The following is a 22,048-nucleotide window of genomic DNA, read 5'->3' as shown; positions in this document are numbered from 1 at the left end:
AAATTTATAGCAATGCGGCCTACCTGAAGAAACAAGAAAAACTACAAATCAGCAGTTTATCCTTACACTTAAGGGAACTGGAAAAAGAACAGCAAAATAAGCCCAAAGGGAGTACAAGGAAGGAGATAATGAAAATCAGAGCAGGAATAAATAAAATAGAGACAAAAAAAAAAAAAATGATCAATGAATCCAAGAACTGGTTTTTCGAGAAGACAAACAAAATCGACAAACTTTTAGCCAGACTCATCAAAAAAAAAGAGAGCAGACCCAAATTAGTAAAATCGGCAATGAAACAGAAGTGACAAGAGACAGCACAGAAATACAAAAAAAAATTTAAGAAATTACTATGAGCAACTATATGCCAACAAATTAGACAATCTGGAAGAAATGGACAATTTACTAGAAGCATACAACCTTCCAAGGCAAACTCAAGAAGAAACTGAAAACCTGAATAGATTGATTACTACTAGGAAAATTGAATCCGTAATCAACAAGCTCCCAACTAGCAAAAGCCCTGGACTAGATGGCTTTACAGATGAATTTTACAAAACATTCAAAAAAGAATTACTACCTAGTTTCCTCAAACTATTCCAAAAAATCCAGAAGGAGGGAAGGCTCTCAAATACTTTTTACGAGGCCATTATCACCCTGATCCTCAAATAAGACAAAAACATTACAAAAAAAGAAAACTACAGGCTGATATCCCTAATGAACATAGATGCAAAAATCCTCAACAAAATATTAGCGAACAGATTTCAGCAATACATTAAAAAGATCATACACCACGATCATGTGGGATTCATTCCTGGTATGCAAGGGTGGTTCAACATCTGCATATCAATTAATGTAATACACCACAGTAACAAACTGAAAAATAAAAATCATATGATCATATCACTAGATGCTGAAAAAGCATTTGAGAAAATCTAGCAGCCATTTGTGATAAAAACACTTAAGAAAGTGGAACTAGAGGGACCATATCTCCACATAATAAAGGCCATATATGATAAACCCATAGATAACATCATACTCAATGGGGAAAAGCTAAAACCATTCCCCTTAAGATTAAGAACAAGGCAAGGTTGCCCACTTTCTCCACTTCTATTCAACACAGTTCTGGAAGTTCTAGCCACAGCAATCAAACAAGAAAAAGAAATAAAAGGCATCCAAATTGGTAAGGAGGAAGTAAAATTGTCATTATAAGCAGATGACATGATACTATATATAGAGAAACCTAAAGACTCCACCAAAAACTATTAGAACTGATAATTGAATTTAGAAAAGGAGCAGGATACAAAATTAATATTCAGAAATCAGTTACATTTGTATATACCAATAATGAAATACCAGAAGGAGAAATTTAAAAAACAGTCCCATTTACAATTGCTTCAAAGACTATAAAATGCCTAGGAATAAATTTAACCAAAGAAGTAAAAGACCTGTACTCAGAAAATTATAAGACACTGAAGAGAGAAATCAAAGAAGATACAAATAGATGGAAACACATACCATGCTCATGGATAGGAAGAATTAATATAGTTAAAATGTCCATACTGCCTAAGGCAACATACAGATTCAATGCAATTCCTATCAAACTACTAATGACATTTTTCACAGAAATAGAACATATCCTAAAATTTATATGAAACCATAAAAGACCCTGGATAGCCTCAACAATCTTGAGAAAGAAGAAAGTGGGAGGTATAATGATACCTGACATCAAATTATACTACAGGGCTACAGTAATCAAAACAGCATGGTACTGGCATAAAAAAAAGACACATAGATCAATGGAACAGAATAGGGAGCCCAGAAATAAATCCATGCCTATATGGCCATTTAATCTATGACAATGGAAGCAAGAATTTATGGTGGGGTAAAGACAGTCTATTCAATAAATGGTGCTGGGAAACCCGGACAGACACATGCAAAAAAATGAAGCTGGACCACCTCCTTACACTATATATAAGAATAAATTCAAAATGGATTAAAGACTTAAATATAAGATCTGAAACCATAAAACTCCTAGAAGAAAATATAAGAAGAAAGTTTACAGACATTACCTGGAGGAAGATTTTTACTGATATATCCCCTCGGGCAAGGGAAGTAAGAGAAAAAATAAACATATGGGATTGTGTCAAACTAAAAAGTTTTTTCACAGCAAAGGAAACCATTAACAAAACAAAAAGACAGCCTGCTGAATGGGAGAAGATATTTGTCAATGATATACCCGATAAGGGGTTAAAATCCCAAATTTATTTAAAAAAAAATCACTCAACTCCAAAAAACAAACAACCCAATTAAAAAATGGGCAGAGACATGAAGAGACATTTTTCTAAAGCGGACATACAGATGGCAAATAGATATATGAAAAAATGCTCAACCTCCCTAATCATTAGAGAAATGCAAATAAAAACCACAATGAGATACCACCTCACCCCGGTGAAAATGGCTATCATCAATAAATCAACAAACAACAAGTGCTGGCAAGGATGTGGAGAAAAGGGAACCCTTGTTCACTGTTGGTGGGATTGCAGATTGGTGCAGCCACTATGGAAATCAGTATAGAGATATCTCAAAAAACTGAAAATGGAACTACCTTATCACCCAGCAATTCCACTCCTAGGTATCTATCCAGAGAAATCCAAAATTCTAATTCAAAAAAATTTATGCACCTCTATGTTTATTGCAGCACTATACACAACAGCCAAGACATGGAAACAAGCGAAATGCCCATCGGTAGATGACTGGATTGAGAAACTGTGGTACGTTTATACAATGGAGTATTACTCAGCCATAAAGAAGAATGAAATCTTACCATTTGCAACGATATGGATGGGCCTAGAGAACATTATGCTGAGTGAAATAAGTCAGACGGAGAAAGACAAATACCATATGATCTCACTTATATGTGGAATCTAAAGAAAGGAATAAATGAACGAACTAATCAGAAACAGTCTCAGAGACATAGAGGAAAAACTGAGGGTTGCTAGATGGGAGGGGGAGTGGGGACAAGGGGGAAGGTGAGGGGATTAGAAAGCACAATCGATAACCACAAGATTGCCACGGGGATATGAAAGACAGTTTGGGGAATATAATCAATAATGTTGTAAAGATTTTGTAGGGTATCCGATGGACATTTGTCTCATTAGGGAGACCACCTCAGGGATGATGTAGATGCCTGATCACTGCATTGTACACCTGAAGCTGAAGCTGAACAATAATGAATGTAAACTACAATTATATATGTATACACTTATAAGAAGCGGAGTATAACATAAGGAATAGAGACAATGGAAATGTAATGAATGTGTGCGATGTCAGAGGGGTAGTAGATGGGGGAAGGGTGTTATCACTGTGTGAGGGAGATAAATGATAAATGTCTAACTATTACATTGTTTTGTACACCTGAAACTAATTAAAAATGAAAAAAAAAAAGGATGAGACTAATGCTGGGATAGATGTGAGAAAAGGGAACTCTGTACTGTTGATGGGAGTGTAAGTTGGTGCAGCCACCATGAAAAACAGTGTGGAGGATATTCAAAAAAGTAAAAATAGAACTACCGTATTATTTAGCAATTCCACTTCTGGGATAGTTATTCAAAGGAAATGAAAACACTAACTCCAAAAAATATTTGCACCCCCATGTTTATACCAGCATTATTAACACTAGCCAAGACATGGAAAACAACCTAGGTATCACTGGATGAATGAATGGATGGATAAAGAATGAATGACTGGATAAAGAATATATATATATATTCTTTATATATAAGAATATATATATATATATATATATATATATATATATATACACACACACACATATATACATACACACATATACATGCATATATACATATATGTATGTATATATGTATATATATATGATTGAAGATATATGTATATATGTGTATACACGTTTATATATCTTCAGTCATAAATATTGAGGAAATTGTACCATTTGGCAACATAGGTGGACATTGAAGGCATTATGCTAAGTGAAATAAGTCAGACGGAAAAACACAAATACTATATGATCTTATAGGTGGAATCTTAAAATAAAATAAAATAAACCTCAAACTCATGCAAAAAGAGATCAGACTTGTGGTTACCAGAGGTCGAGGGTGGTGGGGAAGGGAGTTGTAGATAGGTGATGAACAGGTACAGACTTCCAGTTATAAGTGCTAGGGAGGTAATGTACAGCATGGTGACTATAGCTAACACTGCTCTATGACATATAGACAAGTTGTTAAGAGAGTAAATCCTAAGAATTTTCATCACAAGGAATTTTTTTCTTTTTATCTGTATGAGAAGATGGATGTTAGTTGAACTTCCTACAGTAATATTTTCACAATAAATGTAATCCAAATCATCATGCTGTATGCCTTAAACTTACACAATGATGTATTTTAATTATTTCTCAATAAAAGTGTAAAAATGATTAGTATTATACGTTTTTCTATTCACTTGATAGGTGTTTATTGGCCGCCTACCTACTGTCAGATGTTGCAGACAATGGAGAATGAGATAAGTCCAGTCCCTGGCCTCCTTGAAGTAGTCTAGGAGGGAGATGGAAGCAGCCAATCACAAAAGAGATTGTAGACTGAGCATGTAGGAGAGGATGGACTGACTACTTTAAGAGAAGTTTTGTAGAGGAAATGATACTGATGCTGAAGTCTGTAGGATGAGTAGGCATTAGGCTGGTGGAAAAGCAAGAACGGTGAAAGGAAATGAAAATGCAAAGCACCGGAAGTGTGAAATGTTTGAGAAACAGGAAGCAGAGCATTGAGGCGGGGGCAGAGTGAGAGGGCAGCATGGTTGAGATGGGGAATGATGATAATGTGGACAGTATTGATGCTCTACCCAGGTTCCTTGGATCTCGTTTACCATTTTGTGCCTCACCTCAGTGCGCTTTTGCTTCCAGGAGGCAGCACATGTGATCTTTCCCAGGGGACTGTCCTGGGGCTACTGGAGCTCACTCTGCCCACATGAGGACAGACCGAAGCATCGGGGAATTTACTCTCCCCGCTAACCCACATGCACCCTGAGGGCCGTCTTTACTCAATAACTGACAGAAGGGAATGTGAAAAGCCAATTCTGTTGCCCGCAGTCAGGACAATTCTGGGGTGCACTTGACATTCCAGAGTTCCCCTGAGGGATTAGGGTGAACCCACCCTCTGTTGGACTTTGCCTGAGATCACACCCTTACTGGGCTTTCCCTATCATTTGCTGATTTCATCACTCTCTCTTATCTCTCCCCTGCCCACTTATCCTTAATAAATCACTTGCACACAGGGTGTGCTTCTCAGAAACCCAATGTCAGACATATATGGTTAAAAAAACCTAACCACGACGACCCTTGTAAGCTATTTGCAGATGTATGAACTTTATCAGAAAGTGACAAGAAGTCCTGGGAGAGTTTTAAGAGTCATGAGAGGCCTAGAACAGCAAGGATACTAGTATTTTGAGCTCTGTACTCCCTTGGGTGACAGCTCAGCTTGCTCTTCCTGTGCCTCTGGATAAAGATATAGGCAATCAGGCACCCCAGAGCAGCTGCACTATGGAGTTTCTAAAAATAGTACAGGAGTTTATTTCTGCTCTTACCGTTCCTTTGGGATCTATTTATTATCCACTCTACATGTATTCTTTTTTTTTTTTTTTTGCCTTCTTTGCACCTGTCACATCACCCCTCAGAAGTCAATAACTTTTTAAGCTTTTTTCAAAGGGATCATTCTGTGATTTATATGACATATCGTATGATGTCACTGATGAGCACTTTTTGTTAACTCCCTCAACTGCTTTGCTCTATCACTGAAGCACATAATTTATTCAGACATTTACATGAAAAGTTAGACACTGAGGGGATATCTGCTCCCTTGAGACTTTATGTATGCACAGTGTGTTCTGACACATATTGTTAGCATCTGGTTCCAGATTCTTACGTAATAATTGTTCTTTCAATGTATGGAGGAATGAGAAAGGCCCACTGGTGAAGGATTCATAAGTCAATCATGGAAGCTTCACATGTCAATCCACTTCCACTGAGCTCCACAAAGTTGCCTTCAGCCAAGCTATGTTTTTGTTAACTATACATTGATGCCTCTTAAATAAACTCAGTTGGGGTGAGTGGGTACTGTGAAAGATTCTTCCCCCCAGGGACCCTACACAAACCCAGTTTCAAAAGTAGGCAGGAAATAGCTGTGCATGTAATCATGCTATTTGCGGAATTTGGTTGACAGGTGAATGTGTGGGATTTTTCTTGAGATAAGTATATTCTCTTGCTGAGGAAATCCTATTTTTTAATGGGCTTTGGGATATTTGCCCCAAGGCACACATTTATACACTTTGCTGAAAGCCCTGCATGTTATAAACTGGGTTGGCATCAGGAGACATGGAACAGGAGGCCACCTGCTGGGTTTTAAGCAGGAATATTTGCTCAGAAGAGTTGAATAAAGGATGAGTTTCAATGAGGCATATGTGCGTGATAAACAAATGTGAATATCGGAAATGTAGGTGCTTGGGGGAAATAAAAGGAGCGCATATCCAAGACAGTGGGTAATTCCTCCTATTTTTGGACGGCTAGAGAACATGCATGTGACAATCGAGGATTACTTTGGTAAGGAGCATGGCAAGTATGAGCCTGGTCACAGAGTGGTCACTCACTCCAGGAAATGAAATAGGAATATTCCAGAGAAAAATAAATACTAAATAGTATAGCAGCTGTGTTCCTAACCAGCTATAACCTCAAACTTTAGAATAAGCAGAGTGGCATTTTATCTATAAAAAATCCTCCTGGAAAAAAAAATGGAAATTTTGGTGCCAGGGCTTGCTAGTCACAAGGCATGGTATTGAGCCTACTTGTATGTGACACTTGGTTTCAAACACGGATAATTTCTTCTTAAATTTTTGTAGTTTGGGAAGACACTATATACTTTATTTTGAAAGCAAATCTCAGAATCTTGGGAAAAAAGGGTATCCTCTTGTTTTATTCCATGACTTCTATAACTAAGGATTCAGCAAAGCCATCTCCCCATCCCCCAGGACCTAATGCCACGGTGTGCCTCCTAGAAACGGAGAAGAAGCGGTGATATCAGAAGCAAATGATAACAAGGAATCTGAGCACACATCCAGACTATATAAAACAAAATTCAAAAACAGGGTAAGCAAACTGTGTACATGCTAAATAGCTTCTTTATACTTAATGTTCATTCTTCAAAGCTCAGTATAGCTAAGAATGCCAACCCTCAATCACCAGAAAAACTTTACAATTTGTGTTCCATTATCTGTGGATTATACAATGGAATGTGGGCAACGCTAATACCATCACTGTGGACACCGCAAAACAATGGTTCAAATAATGGACTAATTTGATACAGAATGTGTAGTGGTTCCGTCATCCATGTGTCTTCATCTACTGTATGAAATAAATGACATGGGTCATGAGCCATTGATTAAGTCTAACGTAGTTTTAATATTTCCTTCTACTTTGTTCTCTGTATTTTCCTATGGCACTGGAGTAAGAAAGAGGAAGGAAAAGAAATCATATTTCCTTATTTGGCAAATTCTCTCAGAGAAAGCATGGGAGAAGAACTAGTAATAAAGAAGTTATATATGAATTTTTTCTCCAAGGCATTTAGTGATATTTCAAAGATATTTCTCTTTCTGTATCCATCCATTGAAAACAATTTTTCAGTAGTTTTTCCTGGGAACTTACATATCTAAGTATATGAAACATGATCAATTTTGAGAAGATTAACTTGGAATATATTTTAATATTAATAAAGGAAGACCTTAATCTTAAATCTAAACAAATTTCTTAAGATAAATACCATGTTTCCCCGAAAATAAGACCTACCCCGAAAATAAACCCCAGTGAAGATCGTCAGCCAGAAGGACGCATTTAGTACATTATGACGATGTTCCAGAAGATGACATGACTGTATTTGAATACATGTAGATTGTTGTACATGAAAAAATAAGACATCCCCTGAAAATACGCCCTAATGTGTCTTTTGGAGCAAAAATTAATATAAGACTCGGTCTTATTTTCGGGGAAACACAGTATTGCATAATTTCAATTTTAAAATAAGGGATTTTTTTTTAGTATGGATTCAAATTTTAAAAATTTCAAGGAAGTGATGGGAAAATTTTTTGACAAACATTTGAATGGAAATTGTACAACCACAATATTTATCCATCTTGGAAAACTGCCTGAAAAAGAAGATGGCAATCTAAAAGGAAATTCTTCATACAGTCATGAAACTGTCACATCCTGCTGAAGAAATGTCTTTAGTTCAAGGTTAAAGCTCACTTGTTTAAATGTGCATTTGCTACTCAGCCTTCAAGAATCATAAAGACTAAAACAGAAGGTAATTATCAGATCAAAGTAGTTTGACTAATTTTTCTTTTGTCTTCAATGTTTGTTTTTTCAAACCACCATTTGCTTATTTATTTATGTAAATGAAGCAGGAGATAAATAACCTGCAATGATAATCTAACTTGTAGAGTAATTTTCTTGTGGCATTGGAATGCTAATGTTGACCATGTATCAATATGAAAGCCACATTTACTGAATGCAGGGGCCTTCTATTGTGAATATTATCTTTCTAGCAAATCATCATATTTTATATATATTTAGGTTTCCCATCATCATCATCATATTTTTATGGCAAAATATTTTTTTAGATTTATGGATTTTACCAAGACCACATTTTCCAAAGTATAAATAAAATGCCAGTTCCCCAGCATGTTATTTAAAGAATCTATGATCAAATAAGTACCGGGTAAACTCCTGTGTAAAAAACATTTTTAAAATATTTATTCGTGTATTTTTACTGCAAGTTTTCTCAAAATCTTTTAATCTGTTAATGAATATTGGGACTATCTCAGAGGACGTTTTGCAGAATTTCCCATTCTTATTTTCCATTTTAAACCTTACATCTGAGAACATTTCATGGGACTGGTGTTTTGAGAAACATTTTTGGCCAGATGCTGAACTAAAAAAATATGTTAGCTGCTATTCCCAGACAGCCACTGTACATACATTTGCTATCTCCAGACCAAAAGCAAGGCAAAAATTGTAAGTGGCTGATTTCTTCGGTAATCCACTCATAAGTTTCCAGAGTTTTCCCAGAGAATATTGATCATCCTTGAAATATTGGGAGTTGAAATAGATTATGAGCAACTGCAAACAAATTCTGGACAGAAAGAAGCATTTCTCAGAGGATAGACCAATTCTCTAGGAAGATTGTATGCATCCAGGTTCTTCTGTGTGTGACTCAATAATTTACAAAAGAACATACCCAAAGATGTTAATTTAGGTTATAAAGACAGGGACTATCAAAGTTGGAAATGACAGAGCGAGACATCTTGGTTCAAGTCCTTTATTTTGGAGATGACGCGAATGAATCCCAGAGAGGTGAGGTGACCGTGCTCCAGGTCTCAGGCGGCAAAACTGGAGTTCAAATCAGGTCTCATGAGTCTCAGTTTAGATTTACTTATCTCTTGTGGACTCCCCCCCCCCTTTATTTGGTAAGGCAATACCAGTACGCAGTATCTTGGTAAAATACCTTGAAGGTATTATCCTTCAGATACAGAAGCAGCATTTTCTCATGCTAGTCCTGTAGTGCTTTAACTACAAGGAGTAATGAATTTGTTAAAGTGACTGTTTCAGGATCCCATCATTCAGTGAGTCTGGGGATGTAGAGCTGGAGAAGTGTGGGGCCCAGGTATGGCCCTTTTTCACAGGACTCTCAAATGGCTCTGAAGCAGGTGTTCTGAAAAACGTGGCTTGAGAAACACATCTGGTTGCTAGTTTGGTTTAGTATTAAATCCTAAGTCTTTTGATTTGCCGTACTCTATACAGTGCTCAAGTACTAAAACCAGAGTTAATGCAAAGGAAAAAGTAGAATATAAGAAATCCATTGTGGACATTGCACAGAATATGTATAAATTATCCTGAATCACATCATCCAACAGTGTGGTTTGTCAAATGTGAGCATCATTCACTTTTCAGACTTCAAGGTTCAAAGCTTAATAAACAGACCCCTTGTTTTCTTAATACATTTTTTGGGGGGAGGCAAAGAATGCTTTTTTTTTCTAAGAGAAAGCATGATGAGAGAAATCTCAACTGCCTTGTTGTACATGAAGTGGTTCTAGAAATCAGCATCTTGGAGTATTTAAATGTAAATAAATCAGAAGAAAATTAATTACATTATGTTCTATGTACACTTGGGTTTTTTATTAGATTAATTGGGGTGACATTGGTTAATAATATATATAGGTTTCAAGTGTACATTTCTATAATGCATCATTTATATATTGCATTGCGTGTTCACCACCCGGAATCAGTTCTCCTTTACACTTGGATTTTAAAAATAAAAGAAAAATGATGTGGCAAACTGGTTCTGAGGTTTTCCTCAAGTAGCAGAATTGCCATAAGCAGCTGTATTTCAGGTTCAGTAACCAAAGCAGCCAAGAGTGGAAAACAAGCAACTGTCTCTCAGACTTGCTGTTTCCTTTCTGTTCTGGTCTTCATGCTCTTCTAACCCCCCACCCCCATTCATTGTTTCCCAAAACTGATCAAGGAAGGCTCACTGAACTGCTCATCAGTTTTGGAGATGTCTGCTCGGCCACCTGAGGGTTAGGGTGGCTTTGCTCATAAGTTAGTTGATTTTGTGTTTATTATCTTCCATTTCCCTCCAGAGACACTCTCCTCTTTTCTGTTCTTCGCTGTACCCTAGGAAGCTAACCTTGTAGGTTTGCATCACTGAGCTTGCCCTCTGACTTACCCTCTCACTTCTAGTGGGATTTGGCCAATGAGAAGCTCCCACAAGAAAATGCAAAGCAGGAGGAGAGTGAGGTCAGGCTATTTATTCCCTAGCTTCTTCCCTGCTAGGACAGCACAGATTGAATACATTGTCCCCCAGGTCTCATTAGGTGGCTTCTCTAGATAACCACCTTCTCCAGGTTCAGTTCAGGTAACCATCCCACCCTTCACTTCATCAGGCCCACTGTTGATAATCCCAGAGTGCTACACTTTCCCTCTAGAGATTGGTTTTCCATCCCTCTCACACCCCATTGGAGTATGCCATTTCTTACCTGCAAACATCCTGGATGATACAGCATTCAACTTATAAATTCTATTCCAGTTTTTACTGAAATGAGAACTGACATTTAAAAGCTTAAATTTCTGTTTACCACTATATACTTAGCAAGTAACATGGCGCTTGGCACATAGTAATTTTTCACTATTTTTTTATTAAAAGAATAAACAAATGAATTCTATGCTTAGACTCAATTATAAGCATGTAAAACCTTTACATGTAACTTTTGTGCCCACGTATGTGCCCCCTTGTCACAAATTTATTCCGTGCTTTGACAATGCATGGGCAACTATAGCTTAGTTTTCTCAAGAAAATTTGACCCCCTTCCCATCAGAGAAAAAGAAGAAATAGAAAACAAGATAATTGCAAATTATCAATTCAATAATTTGGACTCAATTCAGGATTTTCTTCTGCCTTCTTGGATGAATGTGTGAATAAAACAGAGCCACCATTCGGTATACTCATACTCATAAGGGAATGGTGAGTATCCAGCCCAGGGCATGAGTCAGAAAGAGTGCCCAACCTCACTCTTCTGTTTGCCCCATGACCACACTTGGCTGGCTAGCCAGACTAGGCTCCAAGGCGTGACCTAGGGACTTTATTCTTAAACTTCTTGTACACTTAGAATAGCACTTAGAGATCTATTCCTTTTGTTCCTTTCCTTCCTTTAGTGGATTTCACGTGGATAAAAGTGTCTGCAATCAGTCACAAGTCTCCAGAGTAGCTCTCTCAAGAAAGAAGTCAATGAGCAAATGCTACATGCCACAGTCAGGACAGCCTCTTAGGTGTTAACTCCAAGAAGAACCCAGAATGCTTCTGATGACCTTGTTGTTATGAGGCTTGATCAATTATAGTTCCATTTTACGACCCTATTCCGAATGGGCCTGATCAATACACCAAGAAACATGTCCAACACCACCGAGAACGAACTAATAACTATTGTTTTGTCATTCTAAACCTGATCACCCCAACTGGACACATTATAATTAATGTCCAGTCATTAAGTACTGAGATACCCTGATCACTGTGCCATTATCTTTTTTAAAAAATTAAGTCTCGGATTATCAGCAAAATGGGCTGAATTGTCTTTTTTGAAGGGGAGGAACAGCAAGCAGTATAGAATTCAGGATAAAATGTTTAGGCTCTTTCAATAGTGAAAATTAAAGATATGAAGTCACCCAGAACCAGCTAAGGAGCAGTGCAATATATTCTCAAAAACTAAATCATGGGCTTCCATTTCCAGTGCTCTTAGCCTGCCATGTTTATAGAGAACAAATGTTCTTTCAGAAATACTTATTCTAAAACAGGAAATCAATTCAGCACATTTGTGCAGTGACCCTTGCAACTGCAGTAACTGGACAAGAAAATACATCAGAAATGACAGTCATATATCTTCAGTTAAATTTAGGGCCCTTTCTAGGACCAAGTGAAATTGGTTCTATGTCTTTTACTTGGTTCATTGAAAAAGAGTCCAAGAAAATAATCAAGGATGGAATTTAAATGGATAAAGAAAATTATTTCCCACAAATGGCTCCCTATTTGTTTCATATTTAGGAATAGAAATAGCCCTTTCAGGTTGGAAATCTTCTCCTCAAACTAATAAAAGGAGAACCAGCGGAGACACATGGCATCTACATTCTGTTTAAGATGCTAGAACTTCTGAGATGTTGGAACTTCTTTGACTTGTTTTTTTTTTTTCCATTAAAAAAAAAGAATCAAACAACTATAAGGACCCAGTCATCATGAAGGGTAAGCTTTGAATAGTGTCATCTGTGAAAGAGAAATGAGGGACTAGTAATATTCAAATTATTTGTAATAATCTTCATAGTTGAAAACAAATCATTCAGATGCATGATCTTCCTTGATGCTCAAAACAACCCAAATGAGGTGACAAAGGCAGAAGAAAACCTGAGGCATGGAGAGGTGAAAATACCTTATCTTAAAAGTGGCTGAATCAGGGCATGAACCTCAGTTCTTTGAATCTAAACCCAGGGCTCTTTCCACTATACTACTCTGTCACCATGGAATGGAAGACATTCCAGGAAGGTGAACTTACTGGAATATACCAGAGTGCACTAGAATGCTGTAGATCCCTCCTTCTTGATGTCAACTCAAATCCCTGACAAGCACCTTGTAGGCCCATAGTAGCAGCCTAGTATATACAGATGTGTTGATTGGTGTCCATACAGCACACAAAAGCTAAAATAAATTGTGACATGGATTTCAGGTGTTCAAAAATCTTCCTCTATGTCATCCATGAACAAAACTGTCAGATATAAATTTACCCTTGTTACCCCCAACCTCTCCTTTCATTAGCCTTTTCCCCCCTTTACCACCTATCGTCTTGTTCTAAAGTGGCTATCCCCTTTCATGTGCCTGCAGGCTTCTGCCCCTTTCTGTACTCATGTCAAATACTCGTGATGCTCGCAAGCATTCTACTGTTTTTCTCAGGGTCCACAGTAATATCTGATGCCCGCATCCACCAGGGTGATCAAAGAAGTGATCACGCTGAGGCTGCATTATCACTAACTGAGAAAATCACACTTTCCACGTGTCCCTGCTGGACATTTGTGCTCAAGCCAGTCCCTGTAGGGATTTGTACGCACAACGTTTGAGCTTGAGCTCCACAGTCTACAGACAAGAGAATTTCCAAGTGGAGAAACCTGAAGACCTCTAGTTTTTTGGAAGTGAATCTATTTCTACTTATATCTGAAACACCTCTTGAGCTGATAACTTTTTGGAAAATGAAGGAAGCCATATTGCATGCAAATGTAGGTTTTAATGTCACACATCACACTTTCAAATTTAGGTCTCCAGACGTGGAAAAAAAAACTAGTGTGCATGGCATGTACAAAGAAATGGAGTGAATAATTATCTCCTGGAAATATCTATTCCAGATCCTATCCCAAAATAAATGTTATGGTGAAATGTATATACTCACATTGGGATGAAACTTAGGATATAACTCTAAATTAATTTTATGTTCAAAGATAATTTCATTGCAATAGATGAAGGCTTTGTTTCAAAGAGAGAAAATTAGAACTAATGCATTTTGCCCGGGTTTGAACATTTCATTTGGCTTCTTTAAAAGCTTAATGTTTAAAGTGGCATTTTCAAGATACACTAATACTGACAAAGGAATAGCTGATAGAATGATGAAATAACACCATGATAAATCAGCTGACAATGAGACAAAACACCCCTTAAGTGGGGAAAGAGCCTCCTCTGTTGACATACAATTGACATTTACCATAGTTTCAAAACCAGGTAATGGTGAGTGGACATAGCTTGTATTTTTATGTGACTGAGGATTTTGAAAATTTATGTTTTGACAAGATCTGACGCAGGTCTCTATGGATCTTATAGATGGAATGCAATTGGCAACTCTGACTCATGACTTTGTTTATATACTTGTGCTTCAGCACATTAGAAAAGCTATTTTTTCCTGTAGTTTCTAAGAATGGCTCTCAATTACAGACCTAACTCTGAATCATTTCTGGTTCCCTTTTCTAGCTTACATCCATCTTCCTTCTTGTATATGTGCCCATTATGACATCTTTCAGAGTCTATCACGGACATGGAATCGACGTGAAATATTTTACTGACTTAAAAGTATGCAGGAAAAATTCCTTCTGGTAAGAAAAATTATGGCTATGTATTTCTTTTTCCCTTGCCAATGCATGGCAGCAAGGAAACAGAGAAATATGCTAATATTTAGTAAGACTTCTAGAAAAGCCATTCCCTCTACTCAACAGCCCATATTTGGCTCTTGCTTTTATTCTTGTAGTCGAATCTTGCCCTTCTGTCTTCTTATTAATCGCTATTATTGTCATTTTCATCATCACCATCATTGTCATCATGTTTATTGTTATGATAGTCCGTTTGCTTTTTGGCATTGACAGGGAACCTGTCACTATTCCAGATACAGTCACATTTCCTAATCACCCTTCATTTCTATCTGCTATATAAAATCTGCCATTGATACATTGCTAACTGACTATAGTACGCACTATAGGGTTCTCCCTAGCCTTCTCACTGTTACAAGTTCCCTGTTATCTCTGTATTTCTTTCTCCTCAGCTCAACAAAATCCCCTTTGCTAGCCACTGTGACCGCTGGTGATGCCTCAAAAGTTCCCTCCCTCAACTTCTACTACCACTAACTGGACACACTAATCTTAACAGCTGATCTGCATTTTCCTTTCGTGGTTCTTATTTCCTCATTCTGGAAGAAAGGATAACTTCTTTTCATATAGATAGATAGATAGATAGATAGATAGATAGATAGATAGATAGATATGATATGATATGATATGATATGATAGATATGAATAATAAGGTAACTCATTGCCCACTCAGATGTGGTGTGGGGAGGTGAGTTGATAACACATAAATATGCAAAAGTACCATATTAGACACATAAAGTTTCACAGGAACACCAAGGAGGGAAAATTGTTTTAGTCTAAAATAATGGGGACTGTTTTACATCCAGGAAAAGCCAAGATTCTCAGAGTAAAGAAAATTGTGGCAGCTGTTAGGTAATTGATATAAATGGTCTCTGTAAATAAAATTTACCAAAAAAGTACCAGTGTTCATTGAAGTGGAGAGTTAAAGGGAGAGGGAGCCAAAACTCAGTGAAGTCCATTAATGTTAGAGTCTTAAATGATGTCCATCCCATTTCCCTTTTGTAAGTCTTTAAAACATCCTGTGTTCAGGCTTTTGAGTAGTGTATAGATCTCAAATACATGGCCATGCTTCGCTACACTTGATATTCTCCTCATTTATGTATCCTTTAGAATCATGACGAATGTCATTTCCAAAGGGTAACATCCCAGAAGAACCAGAAAAAAAAGCTGTGAGTGGAAATAATTGCCCATTCTATGAGGTCACTTAAAGTAGCAATGGCAGCATGGATGTTTTATTACTCTTTTCACTTTTATGCCCTTTTGAAAAATTGTAGCTAGAAAATAATGAATAATAACTGCTATTAAACAAGATACTGATAAACTTGAAATAATGTTCCATCTCTGGACCTTCTCTATGAAGCTTTCCATGAATAGTTTAACAGGAAACCATCTCTCCATTTAGTGGAATCCTGTAGTGTTTTATCTGTGCTTCCTTATGTTACTTAACTATTAGCTACTTCTATCTAATAATATATGTTTCATATTATTTTGTAAGTATTCATGTAACATCTGCTCTCCCCACTGAAATTTTTTTTTTTGATGGTTGCACTCAAACTTGTTTCATCTTTCAACTTCTTAAAGCATGCAGTAGTTAATATTTTGCATATAGTTCAGATTCCAAAGTTACTGAATGGCTAAGTGAGTAAATGTATGAATGAGCATTCCCATTGAAAGCTGATTCTCGAATTATTACTCTTAGGATTTTGTTTCAAATATGGACTTCCAAAGCAATGATCACAAAATTAATATGAAATGGTATAAACATGAAAACTGTTTTCAGGAAAATTGAGCTTTAAACTTGGTTCCGTTGTCTTATTGGAAAATACTCTATAAATCAAAAACATTTGTTTTGCCAAAATTCTGATGTATTTCTTTATGAAATGTTCCCTTAGCTGGGTATATTCAGAGGTATGGCATTTAAAGAAGAAATGAATTTAGAATTTAGTTTTTCTGTTCTTATTTGCCAATAATAAAAATTAATCGAGCCTCAAGGAAAGCAATCCAATTAAATTGCTAATAAGCAAAACCAAAGCAATGCATGAATTATGACATAACACCTAGAATATTACACGTTTCTCCTCTTACAAAATATTATAAATACTTCACAATGCATTATATCAAATTAAATTGCAAGATAAAATGCAATTGTCATTTAAAATATTAATGTGTATTTAAAAATTAAAGCATTAAAGTAATTCAGTTATTAATAATTGCTTTTTGTTACTGTATTTTTCTGACTCAGAATAAAAATAAACCAAATAGTTAAAAATTAATTTCTACAGACTGTTAATTACATTTTTGTAATGTTAACAAAACAAATGAAAGCACCAAAATTTTGGTTTGTTTCTAATTGAACAAAGAAAGTATCCACCATCTTTGACATGTGCACTTAATAATTCTATTATATTTGTTAATTTCAGATAAATAACTTCAAGTAAATAAATAGAATAAGCAAGAGGAAACCACAAATTTCTGATGCATTACTGGAGCCTCTTCTCACAGTATTTAAAAATGAGAGAGGCCTGAATCTGTGTAAAATGGCATGTTTTATATTGAGATTTAATCTTCACTTTGGGAGTGGGTATTTAAAATCCAAACCAAGCATTTTGGTGTAACTATTGAATCTTAGTGTGAGGCTTGATAGACATTCATACAAGTGAAGCCCATCAGTTGCTCTCATATTTATTTCCAATCACACTCTCACTTAAGATAAAATAGGGAATGTGGCAATAATATCTGACATTAGTTTTCTTTGTAGAATAGAACACAAATGAGGAAAGTTTTCAGAAGTGGCAAGCAACATATAACATTTAAGTTATTAAATTAACTAGTTCAAAAGAGTGCCAAAGTGAATACCATACTTGTTTCCATTTTATAATAAAAAGCCCTGAAAACTTTTTTTCAGAGTATTTAAATGTCTAGAAGATTTCCCACAGACTTAACATAAGTTTAAATGAAACCTACCTTTAAAATTTGGCCTGATTCTTGCATCGTATCCTGATGTCCTTCCCATTAATTTATCCAAGAAATCTGAAGGAGACAGGGTCTGCGAAGGTTGTTTTCCAGACCTGGAGTCATGGTCTTTGCACAATGCCGTCCTAAACACATCATTAACTCTTTTAGCAACAATTCTATTCTTCTCACCTGAGAACTAATGTGCAGGTGTTTGACCTCATGTTTTATAAATATATTTGATATGTCAGTAAGAAGAAAAAGAAAATTACAAACTCTTTGGTCAACTTCTGAAGTTGTGCATGGTCTAGAGTTAACTTTAAATAATAAATCCTGAATCATATCTCCTAAGTCTCCAAACTTTAGCCATACATAAGACACTTAAGATGATACAACATGCATAGTTTTAGATTGTAGATTTTATGGATATATAGTTAAAGCTATTTATTTCTAGAGTTATCAAAAAAATGAAGATGACAATTTCTAAAATTTATGATTATCTTAAAATAATTTCCCCATGAATTTCAAAAAAATTCTTCCAGCATCTCAGACGTTAATGTAAGTCCTCTACTTTTTATAAGAAATCTGTAATAAGTTGGGAAGAACAAAGTAAACATGAACTAATTATCCAATTGCTTATTTTCTCACCCACTAGATTCTATTCCAACTATCAACTGTTAATACTTTTCACTGTATTGTCTAAAAGAAAATCTTCACTTGGAAATTTAACTTCATTCTAAAATAGGTCAACAATGTGCATGTCTGTACTTCTATTATCAGTTGTTTCTATATTAGCATTTAAATAGTGGACTCCAATAAAGTATTCATAGAAAAGAACTTCTAAATTATATTATTTTGCATTATCAAAAACTCTAAATGTTGATTAAAAAATTTTTCAGATTTTTATTTTCATTAAAGGGCTTATAAAAAGAGCATATTTAGTTTGTAGTGAAAATGAATTTTCACAATACGTAGTGGTGACTGAATGTTGATTTCTTCCCTAAAGTATACATTTTACAAGCTTTGTTTTTAAGTTTAACAAATAAACCTGTTAATTCTATAACTAAGAAAATACCACATTCTTGCCAGTTTTTCAAAGAAGTAGTATTAAATATAAGTGCAAAGATAATGTAAACATTTGGTAGGAGTTAAAATTGATGTAATCATCTAGAAATACTCACATTCCCATATGCAGAATCATCTGATTAATCAAGTATTATTTGATTAGGATGGTGGTGATGATGGTGGTAGTGGTGGTGAAGATGATGATGATGATGATGATGATGATGATGATTCTAATTCTAATAACACCCAGCCTACAATTTTTCTTAATCATAGTAGGAGGTGTGAACCTGAAAGGAACATAGTGGGGTTTCCCAGTACTCATAGCATTGATGCTATATGTTCCATTTCTCTTGGTTCTGTGAAAAAAATACCATAAAATGTGGTTAAAATTAAATGAAGAGTCCTACACTTTGTTGTATGAACATCTCCTATTTCTATCTTGTCTTAGAACCTCTTCCATTAGGATGGCTATTTTACTTACTGGTAATAATCTGATATTTTGAAATATCAATTGATTTGACAATTTGTAAATTAGGTAGAAAATGCCAGCATACAAATAATGATTTCTCACTTACTTTAATTATGCATAGTCCATTTCTCATGCATACAAAGATATCACATTAATTACATTTAGTAGACAATCAATTTCCAAATACACTGAACAGTAGAATGTAGCGACAGAATGAGATTTTAAATGTTTCTGATCTTTCAAGAAATTTCCTGAATTCTAGTCCTCATAGTATGCATCTAGTTGCTGAAATATAATAAGAAGTCCCAAGTTGGCTAAGAATTAGGGCTCTTTTATATTTTTTTATAAAATGAGCATGATCCTGGTAAATTAATCCAATCACTTCCACCATATGAAAAGCGTTGCATCTAATAATCCCTTTAAATGACTCCCAGAAGAATTTAAAAGCAAAAAAACAAAGAAAAACAAAAAACAAAACTCACCATTATATAGAAATGTAAAGAGCATGCAACTCATCAGACTACTTTAATATCACATTGGCTGTGAGCTGTGTTGAAATGCATAGAGTGGGCTTATGCATCATAAAACTTGCCTTTTGAAAATTTACTACCCTCCCACCATAATTAAGCTTTTTAAAAGAACAAAAGAAATCTAATTGTCCTACATAAAATTAAAATAACGTGGTCCATGGCATAGAAAATAGATAAAAATTGCATGACACGTTCTCTTTCAGTTTTCATGTGAAAAATATCAGCATGCAAAGTCTTTTCACCTACCTGAAGTGGTTGGTCTCTAAGAAAAATGCAAACAAGGCTGTCAAAATGTTCACTAGCTGCCGGTTCATTCCTGTTTCTGTGATGCTTGTGGAAAATATCCCCGAAATGATTCCAGAAAGAAGCTAGGACAAAGTATCTATCTATTGTCCAGATTCAAAACCTGGCAGGAATCTAGTTTCCTTGAAAATCAAAAAGAGATTTGGGTTTGTACAGTTTGCTGAGAAAAAACAAAAAGTGCCAGTCCTAGGCATCATGGTCAGGTCAAACTGGGGCTCAGGACCATCAGTTAACCCAGGAAAGACAAAGCCTTAGAACTGAAGGATCCTCCAGCTGCTTTTCCTGAATAAGAAAAACGCTGCTACCTTAATCACATCACCATGCAAAGGGGGCTGGTGACAATGCCATGCTGGAATTAGGGTTGCTGTGGCTTTTGTTTTAAGTCCTTTCTGTTTAGCAAATCCCTTTTCTCTAGAAAATGTTGTCTTTTTAAAAGAAGTTGTAAATGAGGGAGAAGGAAGGACTTTGTGCGCTGGAGTGGGTAGGGAGAAGAGGGCAGAAATGCTGAGATCCTGTGCTGGAATGAGGGCTACAGAAAGAGACGGAGACGTGATCTTACCCAGCCTATAAATTTCAGCACTCGGACAGCTCCTAGCGCTGAAGTGCGCATGTTTCCTTTTTCAGTAGCTTGGGGCGGGGGTCGGGGAGAGGCGTTCAAGAAGGGACATGCCTGCCATTCAAAAGCAAAGAGTTGACTGGCCGTTCAGCGAACGGGTCCTGAAGGGGGTGCAATGACAACCAGGGCAGAGCAGAGGTCAGGGTAGACGGAGAGGGTGAAGGAGGCTAGATGTGAACTCCTGGAAATGCAAGTCTGCCGGTGGGTGGGCGGGACGGGAGTTTGAAGCAGAAAAGCAAAGGGAATAAAGTCTAGGTGTGGAAACAGGAAATTAGGGGAAGCAGAGCAGCACAGGATCTGGAGTACTGAAATTATAATAGGGGAGTGGGTAGTTTACTTCTTGTCAGTGAAACCTGGAGGCAAAAGGGGAGTCCTGTGCTAAATAAGAGGGGACATTTCCGTGGCATAGAGAAGCCCGCGTGCGGAGAGAGGGGGAAGGAAGGTTCATGAGTATCGATAAATTAGTTTAGAAGCCCTTTATGCCTTCCTCACCCCTTTAGTATTTTCGTTTGATTTTCGCCGCCTGTTTCCAAAGGATCTCTCTGCTAGGGAAAGCCCCTTCCGCTGAGCTTTCTTCAGTGGCTCAAAATCCCTGGGCATCCTCTTCCAAGTCCCACATTTGTAGAGGAGGAGAAATGGGCCAGAAGGGGGCAGTAGCAATCTTTTTCTGCCCTGGTTAAAGGTTAGAGTAGGGCCCCATGTGAAAAATGGAGCAAGAAGCTGAATAATAATGAATGTCAACTATAATTTTATATATATATATATATATATATATATATATATATATATATGTATATATATATACATATATATATATGTAGTCACAAGAAGTGGAGTGGAGTACAGCATTAGGAATAGAGACAGTAGAAATGTAATGGCTGTGTGCGATGTCAGAGGGGTAGTAGATGGGGGAGGGGGGTTATCACTGTGTGAGGGGTATAAATGATAAATGTCTAACTATTACATTGTTTTGTACACCTGAAACTAATAAAAAAAAAATGGAGCAAGAAAGGGTGAGACTGCCGCTTGTGTTTCATCTGCCCATTCCAGATGCTAATCACCGGGGAGGGTCATGTAATAAAGTGTAGATGTTCTCCTAAATTGGCTAAAGAGACAAACTAGTGAAAGTTTATAAATCCTGTACAAAAGCATGACAAATAACGTTGCTCTTTCAAATTAAATTTATAAATTTTAATAATCAAAGAGGAAGGGTACATAGTTCAATGCAAGTAACTAGTGGCTTCTGGTAAGGGGAAATGAAAAACACATGTTTGACCACAAGCTGGGTGAGTAACCTATTGTCTGTGAAATATAGCTTGGTA

General features: G+C 36.4%; 1 protein-coding gene across 3 annotated transcripts in view; it reads right to left on the bottom strand.

The window, feature by feature from the left end:
• The window catches only part of GLRA2 (glycine receptor alpha 2), a 191,545-nt gene extending 170,789 nt beyond the window's left edge, over positions 1 to 20,756 (bottom strand). The window contains exons 1-3 of one of the 3 annotated variants that reach the window (XM_019746238.3): positions 20,670 to 20,756; positions 20,054 to 20,232; positions 17,756 to 17,889 (exon numbers count right to left, since the gene is read on the bottom strand). In XM_019746238.3, the coding sequence (XP_019601797.1) occupies positions 17,756 to 17,889; positions 20,054 to 20,121 (202 nt within the window). In that variant the 5' untranslated portion in view covers positions 20,122 to 20,232; positions 20,670 to 20,756. The other 2 variants (XM_019746239.3, XM_088794847.1) reach the window with 2 other exon arrangements.
• Between the last annotated feature and the right edge of the window lie 1,292 nt (positions 20,757 to 22,048).

The sequence above is a fragment of the Rhinolophus sinicus genome, chromosome 18 (genome assembly GCF_057876585.1).
Source record: "Rhinolophus sinicus isolate RSI-liver-muscle chromosome 18, RSI-T2T, whole genome shotgun sequence".
NCBI lineage: Eukaryota > Metazoa > Chordata > Mammalia > Chiroptera > Rhinolophidae > Rhinolophus > Rhinolophus sinicus.
Note: the sequence above shows the minus strand (reverse complement) of the source record. Positions and strands in the feature narration are given on the sequence as shown.